General features: G+C 41.1%; 1 protein-coding gene across 5 annotated transcripts in view; it reads left to right on the forward strand.

The window, feature by feature from the left end:
- The window catches only part of PIR (pirin), a 586,627-nt gene that overhangs the window by 464,157 nt on the left and 108,414 nt on the right, over positions 1 to 14,056 (forward strand). For all 5 annotated transcript variants that reach the window (XM_069204946.1, XM_069204944.1, XM_069204948.1 and 2 more), the window contains 2 exons: positions 5,227 to 5,271; positions 9,511 to 9,593. In XM_069204946.1, the coding sequence (XP_069061047.1) occupies positions 5,227 to 5,271; positions 9,511 to 9,593 (128 nt within the window). The remainder of the gene's footprint in view (positions 1 to 5,226; positions 5,272 to 9,510; positions 9,594 to 14,056) is intronic.

The raw sequence follows: 14,056 nt of genomic DNA on the forward strand, positions 1-14,056 counted from the left end.
CAGAGAGCTAGTTGGTGATGCTTCAGATTCGAGCCCTTAGCAAAAGATACCACTAATTGGGTATCGTCTACATAGGAGTCTAGACAGCCCACACTCCTGGACGATGTCCACCATAGGTCGCATATAGAGTAAAAAGGGTGGGGCTAAGTGCCGAACCGTGTGGAACGCCACACTTTAGTGACATCACGACTGAGAAGCATGAATTTTCCATAATTTCAAAAGTTCTCTCCCTTACAAAAGAAGTGAGCCATTCCAGCGCCTTATCTTGGACTCCTATTTTGTAAATTCTTTTGATCAAGATCATATGATCCACTGTATCAAAAGCCTCACCTAGGTCCAGTAAAATGATTGATACTCCCTGATCAAGTATAACATTAAACATCTCCTTGACTGCTAAAAGAGCAGACTCCGTGCTGTGCCCGAAAACATATTTGCTTGGGGTTTAGACACTAGGGGCCAGATGTAGCATGCATTTTGCATGGTGCAAACTCCAAAAATCGCAGTTTGCGCCATGCAAAATGCCGAATGCGAAGCTCATTCACAATTTGCGAGTCGGTACCGATTCGCAAATTGTGAATGCGACTCGCAAATAGGAAGGGGTGTCCCCTTCCTATTTGCGACTCGCATCGCTATGCTAAATTGCTTTGTGACCGCGAATGCGGTCGCAAAGCAATTTGCAGTTACCACCAGTGTCACACTGGTGGTAACCCATTCGCAAAAGGGAAGGGGTCCCCATGGGACCCCTTCCCCTTTGTGAATGTTGCCAAAATGGGTTTTTCAGAGCAGGCAGTGGTCCAATGGACCACTGCCTACTCTGAAAAACTGAAACCAAATGGTTTCGTTATTTTTTTTATTTTGCAACTCGTTTTCCTTTAAGGAAAACGGGCTGCAAAATAAATTTAAAAACTGATTTATTTAAAAATCAGTCACAGACATGGAGGTCTGCTGTCTTCAGCAGGCCACCATCCTTGTGAGTGCAGGGACTCGCTATGGGGTCGCAAAATGCGACCCACCTCATTAATATTAATGAGGTGGGTCTTTGCGACCCCATAGCGACTCGCAGAAGGTGTCTGAGACACCATTCTGCATATGCTTTTGCGACTCGGAAATTGCGAGTCGTAATTTCTGAGTCGCAAAAGCATTTCTTGCTACATCTGGCCCTAGTTGTCTTCGAGGAAGCTTGAGAGCATTTGATTAACATGTTTCTCTTGGATCTTTCCCAAAGCAGGCAGAAAGGATATCGGTCATTAGTTGCACGGCACGGAAGGGTCTAAGTGGGGTTTCTTCAACAGGGGTCTAAATATTGCATGTTTCCATTTCTTTGGAACTACGCCGATGCGAGTGAAAGGTTAAACACCTCAACTATGATTGGAAGTAGCACTTGCAGAGGCTTGGTCAAAATATGCTGCGGCTGGGTCTAAACTTGAACCAGATTTAACCTTGAGCATAAATGGAAGAACACCCTCCTCATTGATGGCTGGAAGATGTCAATTGCGTTGAGGCCGGGTAGGCCAAGAATTAGCTATTTGAAGCAAAGGTTGGGCTAGATTACGTAGTAGTGATTCATAGACGTCTGTGACCTTTTTCTGGAAATAGATCGCTAACTCATTGCACCAAGCCACTATGAACGTTGGAAGGGTAGTACCCTGATCAAAAGTAGTAAGGGATTTAACTATCTTGAACAATTCCTTTGGGGAATTTGAAGCCTGACTGATTTTCTCCTCATATTAAGAGACCTCTGCCTTTTTAATTTCACGGTGGTAGTGCTTAATGGCAGATTTGTAATCTGTTTTTAGCTGCAATTCAAAGGATTTCCTCCATCTCCTCTCAAGTTTCTTACAGTTTTTTTCTCAGAGAGGCAAGGTGGATATTAAACCATCGGACCCTTTTGGTGTTTAGTCTTTGAATGATCTTGGACACTGGAATACATCCATCTAGAGCTTGCACAATCCACGCTTCCTACTGCAGAATTGTCCCCTAGTATTGGAGAAGTGGCATCCAGGGCTGCCATCCAATTACTGGGTGAGAGCTTAGCCTACCTGCAATCAAATCTTAAGGAGGAATTGGTTACTGTTCTTGCCGAAAAATTCTCTAGCGGGAATGGAATAAAATAAGGATCTGTCCATGTTAAAGGGGAGTACAAATTAATCTGAATCTTTGAATAATTACTGAAAATTGGATTCATGAGATGTCCTTTCACATATGTGGGTGCACCTACTTTTTGTATTAGCTGAATGGCCTCCAAGTCCTGTATTCATCTTTCGATAACTAGATTATTAGTCTCATCTAGGTGTATGTTAAAATCTCCTTGGATTGTGTTATAGCTTTTTTCGACCGCCAGGCTGGCTAGTACATCCAGTAAGGCTTCAATGAATTTAGTACAAGAGCCAGGAGGTCTATGGATTAAAACCCCAGTCAAAGTGCAGGTGGGAGATAGCGTTATGAAAAACAGGAAGTTTTCACAGTCAGGGATTGGCAAAGGAATGGCTAGACATCTAAATGTATCTTTTAAGATGATGGCGATTCCGCCAACCTGGTCTAGTCTACAAATGTGGTAACCCACTGGTAGGGCCAACAGAATGTCTTGACCTGCGCTCTTGTGTAGCCAGATTTCAGTGACAAACAGAACATCTGGCTTCTCTTCCTCTAACAGTAGTCTGGTCTCTGTTTTATGACATGGTAGAGATCTACAATTGAGTAATCTCATCTTTCAGCATTCCCTATCCATTAATGGGCTTACAGTTATCTTATTGGGCCTTTCCTGCTCCATCCAAGAATAACTACAGGAAGAGCAATAATTTTTGTTATTATCCAAAATGAAAGGGTGTGCATATCTGTAACCTAGGTAAAGGCCTAAGTGACAGATGTTGCTGTGCAGAATAGTTTACTGGATATGTGGAGGTTTGGCCAGGGTTTGAGGCCCCTGGTCCCGTTCAGGCTCGGACGGGTGCAGACGGGCTTGCCTTTGGGGCGCTTGCGGCGCACCCGCTACGCACAGCCTCTGGGTGCCAGCAATTCAGCTGCCATTATATATACTATCCACTAGAGTGCCAACCTTCCGTCAACTCTATGGTTAGTAGGGTCAAAAGAATGCTCTAGGATTCCCCGCCCTCCCTCCTTTGTTAAAAAGGTCCTGATAAAAAGGCCTAAGATTTATTTAATACACTAGAGTGAAAAAAGAATACAATTTGAACTGTTTTAAAATGCTTTGTAAAAATGCTCTGAGTAAAAAACAGTGCAACAAAGTTTCCCCGTGATTCAGCGCTATCCTATATTATAATTGGCTGCATGTTATGGCATTAATATTAGTAAGGGCCAGGAGGGTTATATATTATTTGGCATTCATTTATAATACATGGGATCCTGCATTTTCTCTATAAAAAACAGTCTCTAATTTTCTTATTAAAGGCGACTTGTAACACACCTTGTCGCCTGTAATAAATACGTTACTTACTTCTCAACTGTAGTAACTTACTACAGGTGAGTTTTTACGTCACAATGTCTGCTGCTAGAACACAGACCATAATTAAACCTGCTTTTTTTTTAAAAAAGTGGGTTTCCTTCTGCTCTGTTTTTCTAGATGAACAGTGATAAGCAGAAAGGAAATATTTATGGCAGCATGTTTATTTTTTGTATGCCTTAGGCAATTTTAGAAAAGATGGAATCTCCTTGCATGCAAGCGCTCATTCCGAAGCTGCAGCGTTTCTGTTTTTAAATCTGACTTGTATCAAACTGATACACAAAAAAAATTGGAACACTCACTGCAATAAGCTTGTAATTGAGTCCATTAGTGACATTTATTGTTCCTCAAAAGGTGATTTCTGACAAAGTAAGTTTTTTTGGGCTGAATGCCCTTGTTATGGAAGGAAAGGTGTTGGAACTTCTCACACAAGATTGTGCAGGCTTGAAGTACGGCAGTTCCCTTACACTGGATGGCTTATCATGGCCCATTGCAAGAAATGATTTAGGTCTGCATCTATAACACTTTTACCTACTGCATTTTCGCTGTCTTAAGCTCAGCAGCACAAATTTCAGAGGCTTAAAGTGACTGAATTCACTTATGATTCTTTTCCTTCTTTGAAGTAACACCTCTGCTAGTACTCACCTTACCTTGCATAACAAGGACATCCATCCCAATAAAATTACACTGGCAGAAATCACCGGTTGACATGACTGTTTTCCCATTGGTTAAAACCAACTCAGTTCCTTCAGCCTTGATAAAGTCCGTTCAGGACAAAATGCTTGTCGGTTGTTCATCTTTCTCATTTATAACATCACATCAACAACAGTACTTTTGCAACAACTTTTTATGCACAATTAATGTGACTACTCGACTCAATTGCAAGCTATAGACTCTTTGTTAATTTCTGTAACTACTTGTAAATTTATTTCAGTGTGTGGGACAATGTTTTTTGTGTGCCTGATTGTAGAGGGTCCTCATCTCAGGGTAAGCCCAAACATAAGACCTCTAGTTGCAAGGAGATTTGGATTCTTAGAGCACCACATTTTGTTCATATAAATATGTGTCTAATATACTGCTTCTCCATTCTTCCACATACTTTATGAGGCTATGCAATGATCTGCAGTCACTGCTAACATTGTATTAAACTGATTCATATTCTTTTTACAAATGATATTTAATTGCTTTTTTGGTGTGTTTAATTTTGCACTAGAGATTCTACTGCTATTCTTCATTTTTGTAAAATTTCTATCTCTTTCATATGAAGCTGGAACGCACCAAGGATATAAGTGAATGCTGTTCCTTGACCTTCAGCCTTGTCCCACTCTATGGTCACAGAACTCCTGAGTGATGTGCAATATTTTTATAATAAATGGCAGTGGGTAGTTTTTCCCATAGCTAATACGCAGCCTAGACAGAGGTCAGTCCTTTGTAAATTAACCGGACATAGAACGTTGTGTGCTGATTAGTCTGTCCCATGTCTGTGGACTGTAGATTGTACTTGAAGGAGCACAATAAATATTCTGTCTTAAAACCATACAAATAGGCTGGGCTGAAAGGAATTATATGATTTAGGCAGCTGTGGTGTTTTTTTTCAAGTCTTTCAACTTTTTTTTTCACAGTTAAGTTAAAAGTTCTTGAAATTGGCTGTCAACCTGAGCAGTGAATGCTGCTTCAGTCCTTGCCTGTACCATCTAGGATTTTACATGTTTTTTTGGAGTCTCTGCTTAGTGTATCAACACTTCATCGTTTTATTTGTGTTTCAGGTTGGACCGCTTTCATCTACACACTGGCTGGCAAAGTGCACGTTGGTAAGTCATGAGCTGTAGCTCAGATTTTTCTTTTTAATCAATTGTTTATTAGTGATGGATGAATGCCTGAGCTGCGTTTTATTTTAGAAACGTATTACTTAATGTGTTGCCCACCCATTGGATAAAACATGTTAGTGGTAACTTTGGGTCTTATTTAGATTTTAACAGACAGAACACTCCTTTGCAAATTCGACCAGGTATCCTGTTTGTGAGACTGTAGGTGTTCTATTAACGGCGCCACTGTTGGATCTGTCGATGGAAAGTTTCCTTCAACTGGGTAGGGGCTGTGAGATGATCGATTTTACACCCTGCCCACCCTATTTAGGGTGGATGGCATAATGGCTTTATTTGCTGACCATCATTGTGAGGTAAGCAACAGGAAAAAACAATAATGACTCCCACACCCTGTGAGAAACAACCCCCGTGGTAAGGGGTTTAATTATATTTTTGTTTTTCAAAAACAAGCTCTCAGGTTTGTTTCTGAAATACAAAAAATTTGGTTAATGGCTATCAAAACTGAGAGCTGCCGGCCACCAAACGTTTTGTATTTTGAAAAGAACCGCTGTGATGCTTCTCAAATTTTCTAAGATGGTAGTCCATCAGGGTGGCGAAGGTAATGTCCTACTCCCCCCCGAAAGGACAGAGTACCTTCTGCCAGACCTTAATTTGTTATGTAGCCTACAATATAATAAGGAATAAGATGAGTATGTCCAACCTCTTGTGAATTTGTCTTGCCACGATATTCAAGATGAGAGTAAAATGAAGGCTTTTTCAGGGGAGAATATAAATAGGGCATCCTATTTTACTGTGTCTGTAACACTGGTTATGTTTATTTTTAGAGGAATTGGTTGTGTGTGCTTCTTGTTTGTTAGCTGGTTGAATACCAGTCAAAAAGGAATAACATGCACCAAATGTTTACGACTCGACAGTTATGCAATGTATCAAGCATGTGGTCACAAATTATGTCCATTATCATGTGAATGGAAATTGATGTAGCATTTTGTGTTACTTAGAAAAATGTGATGTGTCCATGTTGTCTTTTGGGGCATTTTCTGCTGTGGGCACTAGGCCTATCCACACAAGTTAGGTACCATTTTTATCGAGAGACTTGGCGGAATGCTGGGGAAAGGACGTTTGTGGCTCCCCTCAGATTCCAGAACTTTGCAGCACCGAAATGTGAGGAAGAGTGTTTTTTTAGCCCAATTTTGAGGTTTGCAAAGGATTCTGGGTGACAGAACACGGTGAGAGCCTCACAAGTCACCACACCCTGGATTCCCCTAGGTGTCTACTTTCCATAAATGTATAGGTTTGGTAGGTTTCCCTCAGCCCAAAATCCACAGCTAGGCACTTTGCAAAAACACTATTTTTTAATGGAAAAATCTGATGTGTCAACATTGAGTTTTGGGGCGTTTCCTGTCGCGGGCACTAGGCCTACCCACACAAGTGAGGCCCCATTTTTATCAGGAGACTTGGGGGAACACAGAATAGAAGAAGAAGTGTTGTTGCCAATTGTCTTTCTCTACAGTTTTGCCTTCCAAATGTAAGGCAGTGTGAAAGAAAGAAGTCATTTTGAGAAGCTAAAGGGTTAAAAGATTTGCTAGAAAAACAAACACTTGAGGTGAGCATATTTTAGAATGCCACTGGTGTTGTAGGATGCTCGATATAGGAGCTCCTTTCTACCTAAACATAGGAACTACCATAGAAAATGTAATTTTCGGTTTCCTAATAACAATGGCGTCTTTTGTTGAATTTTCACGAAACTCTCCAAAAAAGTAATTTTTTGCTTAGTTTATTCATGAAAAGTTTTGGGTGATCTGTCAAGCAGGCCGAGAAAAAAAGGGTGGCCCCAAAATGAAAAACCCCCATGAATTTTCCATAAACCTTTTAGGAATGCAGTATTGTGAAAACTGCTGAACAGAGTTACACCAAATTTTACAGGAAGCTAGATCTTGATCCAGAAAGTGTGCTCTTTGTGATTGGTGTTAATCGGTTCCGTAGTTTTTTTAGAAACTAAGCTTCAAAAATATTTGTATATATGGACAGTTGGGTTCGAGTGACTCCTACGACAGCCCTGTGAACACAACATAAATAGAGCGTTCTGATTGGCCTAAGGGGCTTTTTGACCTTGGGCCTTTTCGCTCCCGCAGGAAGTGAGCACTCTGATTGGGTGTCTGCAACATGTATAAAAATGTTGCTGTGGCCATTAAAGGACCACAGGGACTTAGTCCTCTGTGCTGAAAATGAGTTAAAAAAATGATACAAGGGGGCAGGATTGGGATATTCTGCTCCCTCCTCTTGCAGCCCTGGCCCCCACAGGCCAAAATATGTTGCCGAAATCCCACCGTACTCCAGTGGGATCGTGGAAAAAAAAGGCTGCTGCTGCTGGTTTTAAAAATAAATATGACCCCCCCCCCCCCCCCGGGATGGGCCATCGCATGGGGATCAATGAGGATGTACGTGGGCCCCCTCCCACAATGATTTCAGTCCAGGGGGACCTCTCCCTAAGCCTCCCTCTCTCCCGGAGCCTCATAAGGCCCCTGGTGCTGCTAATTTAAAAGGGGGAATGGGGTGCAATCCCTTTCCCCAAACCTGTTTATGTCTCAGGGACACCATCCCTTGGGGTAAATGTATTTAAAAAGGTGAAGGGGAGCTCCAGATTTTCCTCCTAGAGCCAGTATCAGCCCTGGGGATCCCATTCCGCAGGGCCTGATACTATACAGTGTCTTGGGTAGTCCACCCCTCGGAAACAGTGGTACCCTGTCTGCACTCTCCTGGTCAGGGAACAGAACTTAAATAAAGTTGCAATTTCAGCTTTGCTACTCGCCTGGCAGGAGAAGTTTAAGAAATGCTGCTCTATTCCAGGTGGGATCAATGAATAGGTGTCGGTTCCCACCAACAACCAGTATGTTACTAGTTGAGGAGACGGCGGGGGCAGTGGAGGTTCTCAACTTCCCCTGTGGTTCCCAGGGTGGGCTCCCACTTTAGAAAAACATGCAGGCTCCTGCCGGCACACACAAGATGTACCGGCTACGGACGCTGGAGCCCTGGGCCTATAGCCATGCATGGCATGAGTTCCATGTTACGTATGGTGATAAAATATAACTTTATGTAAAAAATTTAAAAAAAATCTTAATTTTCACTGAAAAAAAAAATTTTAAAGTAACGTTATAGTTTGTTCAGTGACTTCGTAACTTTCTAAACTAAAAATAGAAACACTGAAATTCACTGGTAATGGTTATATCCAGAGAGTATAATTTGTGCCCTCAAATAACTATAACTCGTGCCATCGCCATACACTTCTTATGACATTACGTATTACTTCACTGATGACATATTCTATGACATCAGTTAAAAAATCACTGCAACTTCTGACATCATTGATGACAACACTGTGCATGGCGGATGTGTGAGTTATCATTTCTTTAGGGAACAAGTTGTAGTCACTTGAGGTAACTGTAATTGGTGAATTTCAGTTTTTTTGTTTAAAACGTTGTCACTGAAATTTTCACGTACTTAGAATGTTACTTATGTAAATTCCCCACTGACCCCCATCTTCTTTCCCTGCTTTGCTCTGGCATAGGCTGTTCCTAAGCACTAAAAAGAACAAATAGATTTATTTACGGTACAAACTAACTTGCCACGAGAGCTGAGTTTGACATTTAGGGAGCTCCTAAATTAAGTCTGTGCAGATTTTTTATTTTTACCTGACCGTGCAAAGATTTTCTACACATCGTAACATATTTTTTCACCTTCAAGCAAGAATGTTTTGTCTCTATAACGAACCCATCAAATCTGGAAAAAGGTATGCAGTCTTTTCTCTGCAAAATTCCATTTGCAGAGTGTTTCTAGGCATAGGGCCCAATTTAGAGTTTGGCAGGCGGGCTCTGTCACAAATGTGACCCAAATCCCATCCGCCATATTACAACCTCCCTAGGCTATTATGGGATTGTAATACGGCGGTCAGGATATCTTTGCGATTGTTACAAAAAACTTTGCACGTCCCTAGATCATCTTCAGATACAATTTAAATGGATCTACCTTCAATAGTCTGTTGTCTTCAGGTTATTTGCAACGTATTGCCTTATGAGCACTTGAAATTTGCTTTCCATTTCTTTAGAAGTTTCCAAATACATTTATTTCATGACTACTCTGCATGGATTTTCCAAAACTGACTTTCTGTAATGAAATGTACAATTGATTTAGGTAGCAAGTATGATCTGATGTGTTTCCTCTTCACAGGCCCTGAGGGTGCACAAACAATGGTTGAACCGCATCATACAGCTGTGTTAGATGATGGAGAAAGTGTTTCCTTTGAAAATAAGGTTGGCCTCCTATGTTTACCTTTTTTATATTAGTCCTGGGTATTTTTCTTTATGTGATTGCTTTTGTATTCATTCTAGTAGTGTTCTGTAAACATTGTGCTCTGTTTCCCACAAGTGAAGCATGTATTTGAGATGAAAATGTGTGTTTGGAGGAACATTTTGCATATGGTCACTTTGTTATCCTGTCTGATGTGGTCACTATTACAGCTCTAATAGTATTAGTAGCTCGTGTTCATTTTCGTTGAACACAAGTAGCTCTTATTACAAGAAAGGTCGTAGACCTCTGATTTGTAGGCTTCGAAAGGTTTGTCATTTGCTCTTGTTTCTGATACCATTGTTGTACCTTTTTTCTTTTTTTTCCTTTGACATAATGAAAATAAGTTTTTATTTGATAGAGAAGATTTATTTTTCTTCTCTTGGTTTCCGAGACTCATATAAAAATAAAATGGAAACTTGAACTTTTAGAAGCTGAATCTGTTTCAGGAATACTGTTACAATAGATCTTCTGCTCAAAGGCCTGTTTAGGTAATCACGTCAGACATCAATTCTACTGTAACTGGAAGCCGTTAAGACCTTTGAATAAAAGAATTGAAGCTTACAGAAATTAAAGTTAGGTGTGAAGAAGGCTGAAAATAAAGGGCTTTCTTTGTGTAGGAAATAGAAGAGCTAGGGGGCTTCTCTTATCCGCTTCTTAGTGAAATTAAGGCTGACAACGAAAAATCAATTACTGCTGAGATATCTTACTTAGAGTCCACTCAGCAAATCACAAAGTTTACTTACAGAAATAAAGAAAAACAGAAAAATAAATCTATTTTTCCCCAAACCAAAATACCCTTGCTATTCTTGTGGCTATTTCCGGCAGAATAGAAGTGGAAGAATTATAGGTTTAATGCACTATGTGGTAGCTCCCATAAAACCTAAATTCAGCCATGCAAGGGTAGAGGTGTCAAAGGCTCTGTAAGATAAAATACATTTGACAATAGGGGACCTTGCAAAACGGAATGTTTAACCCTTCAAATGTGCTGGACGAGCAGGAATTTACATGATAAACAATTTAAAGTAGAACCGGTATATATATATATATATATATATATATATATATATAATATATATCTCCAAGGCTCCTCTCACAGACATCCACAGCAAGGAAAAGCCTGCACTCCGAATTGCTGAAAACAATGTTGATTTATTTCAGGATAATACATTTCGACTGACAAGTTCTTACTCATAGCCCTATGTCATATATATATATATATATCCTAGTTGCGGTCGCCGTTATAAGTACAACCTAGTTTCTATAGAAAGAGTTTTGTTTTGTTAAACTTTGGGGTAGAAAATACGATGCACACTTAAACCACTGTCTGGAATGTTTCGCAGTGATCCGTCCTATGGGGGCCGAGAAAAAGGTAGGGTCCCAAAATATGTTTTCCGCATTCATTTATCCATAGGGATTTTGAACAGCGATAGTGCCAAAACCACTGGACAGAAAGGTAGCTCTTGGTCCAGAAAGAGCCCTTTTTGTTATTTGGTGTAAATCCGTTGAGAAGTGTTTGAGAAATCCAAATTTTTATATATAGGGATGCGAAGAATTCGCTACCTCTCCCATTCTTGTGCAGGGATACGATTGACCTTGTTGGGACTCTGCTTCAGCCAAGTCCCACAAAAAAAAAAATTAAAAAGCCAAAAGGGGCCAGGGTACGGACACCCAGACCCCTTAGCTCTGGTGCTGGGATCCCAGGGCTAAAAAGCATTTTTTTTTTATTTTAGCCAGGAGTTGCGGCGGTACTGGGAATCCTGTGAAAATTAAAAAAAACAAGCCTGCGCTTTATAATTCTGGAGCCACCGAGTGGGGCATGTCCCATAGGCATTGCTTTTATATTGCGGGAGCCAAACCCTGGGACATAGCTGTTTGCTTTGGCTTGGCGGCAGCTTTGAAGCTGCCACTAAGTCATAGCAAACACTCTGGTCCGATGAAGGGAGAGCTGTCAAACAGCCACGTGGCCCCTCTCCCCAAAAAATAAATAAGTATGCCAGGCCCCGGGGATGATGTCCCCGGTGCGAGATCGGCTTGGGGAGATGGGCCATGCAACCCCCCTCATAAAAAAATAAAATAATAGTAATGTTCAGGCCAGGCCCTGGGGGATGGGGTCCCAGGGGCAGAGATCAGCCCTAAGGAGGGGGCCAATGTGCCCCCCTCCCCCCAAAAAATAATGAATCAGGCTGAGCCCTAGGAGATGGCATCCATGGGGCGAAGATTGGCCTGGGGAGGGGGGCTACGCAGTCTCCCATCCCCCCAAAAAATCAAATGTTTGGGCCAGGCCTTTTGGGATGTGGTCCCCTGGGTCACGATTGCCTGGGAAGGGGGGTCTTTCAGTGTTTGTCTTTTATAGGGGTTGGCTCAGGGACTGGCCGCAGGGATTGGCTGCAGGCCCGGCCCTGAGGCTAACACCGGCTGTGCATGGCCAAAGGACGTGCCCTTCACAAGGTTGGGTGGTTATAGGGGTTTCTTGCAGGCTCTGAGGTCAGCCGCTGCTGCGCACGGCCAAAGGCCATGCACGGTGGTGGTTGGATGAACATATAGTAATGAAAATTACTTTACGCCTAAAAAAAATGTCGAAATTCACTGAAAAAAACAAAGGTTACAGTGACGTTGTAGTTAGTAAATAGAATTAAAGAAAACATAGAAGTTCACTGAAAAAAACAAAGGTTACACGGACGCTATAGTTAGGTTCTGAATTTATTCATAGAAAACCATAGAAACTCACCAGTTATAGTTTGTGTGATTTCAAGTAACTATAACTTGCACCCATAAGGTAACTATAACTCGCGCCCTCACCATGCACTGCTAATTACCGCAGGTATTTCAGCACTCATGACAACGTTTAAAACATCATTAAAAATATAAATGAAACATTAGCAGTCACAATTTTGAAGAGACAATTGTGCATGGTGGGGGGTGCAAGTCTTGGCACTGCTAATTACCCCAGCTATTTCAGCATACATGACAACGTTTATAACATAATTAAAAATATAAATTAAACATTAGCAGTCATATTTCTGATTTGTGAATGGGTGGAGCACGAGTTATAGTTACCTGAGGGCGCAAATTATGGTTACTTGAAATAACCGTTACTATAACTGATGAATTTCTATGGTTTTCTACGAGTAAATTCAGAAACTAACTATAACGTCTCTGTAACCTTTGTTTTTTATGTTTTTTTAATAGATATATACATATATACACATACATATCTATGGGCAGATAATCCAGTAGGGTTTACTGTCAAGGTCCTAGAGTAAAGGTTTGTAATAAGGGCTCTAAAGTCTTAGAATGATGTACAGAAATGTTCAGAAAGAATTGAGTCCTTGTGGCTATTTTTAGTGGGACCATCACTGTGGCTAAAGTCTTTATCTACTAGTTGCTCCTTATTTAATCATTCTGCCAGCAACTCCATCCCACACTGCTGGGTCCATTATCAATTCATTTAATATGTACACATTTGGCTATTTTGTTAACTTACTTGCAGGATTCTCTCAAGGTGGCCTTTCCCTCATCTACAATGTCATTATTTTTACCACATGCCCAGGGGCGTAGCTTGGTCAGTAAGATTGAGGGGGGGGGGGGGGAGGTGAGCTTCAGATTTTCCAACAGTCACACTGGCATGTAGTATTAAAATACATTGCACGATAAGCTGGGCACCGGAGATTGGGTAAAGGAGCGATGGAAAGGGAGACGAATACAGATTGGTAGGGATACTAAGTGAAGAAAAACACAATATTTTGTAAAATAACCAACATTTTTGAAGACTTTTTAAAGCAGAGAGGGAAAGTGTGGGTGTGTTTTTGCCTGTGTTTCTTTACAAATTCCTTGTGAAATCCGATAGACACTTCACCATACCCGACTGAAAGTATCTGTACCCAACTGTGTACCAGAAAATACATTTATTGGGTTGGAGGGGGTGTAACACCCCAAACACCCACCCTGAAGCGGCAGCCCTACATATGCAGTCTGTACAACTTGGCAGGATCATCGCTGTGCCAAAACATTGGTCCCATTGGTTTTCTACTCTTTTGGACCCTGGTTTTCCGGGCACCTTGTCCCACCAGCTCAGTCACCTCGTCCCTTAGCCTTAAAAATTCACAATGTGTCCTTGAATATCATAAACAATATATACCCTCCAACACAAATCTTTTAAGGTCTGCCTTGATTTAAAGTGCATTATATATTCTTGAACTGTTTTCTGCAAATGTTCGTTTCAGCTGTTCGTGGTGTGAAGTCTAGAAAGTAAATTGTCAGTAAAACATTGCATACCATCAACCAATCTTTAAATAACCGTCAAATATATTTCTGGTAAAAGGACAATTTGAACTAAAGTTAAATACAAATAAAAATGAAAGGTCCAGGCAAGATCGTTTTAAGAGATGCTTGGCCTGTTCTGATTCACTGGTATCTTTGGAAAATG

The sequence above is a fragment of the Pleurodeles waltl genome, chromosome 8, assembly GCF_031143425.1.
Source record: "Pleurodeles waltl isolate 20211129_DDA chromosome 8, aPleWal1.hap1.20221129, whole genome shotgun sequence".
Lineage (NCBI taxonomy): Eukaryota > Metazoa > Chordata > Amphibia > Caudata > Salamandridae > Pleurodeles > Pleurodeles waltl.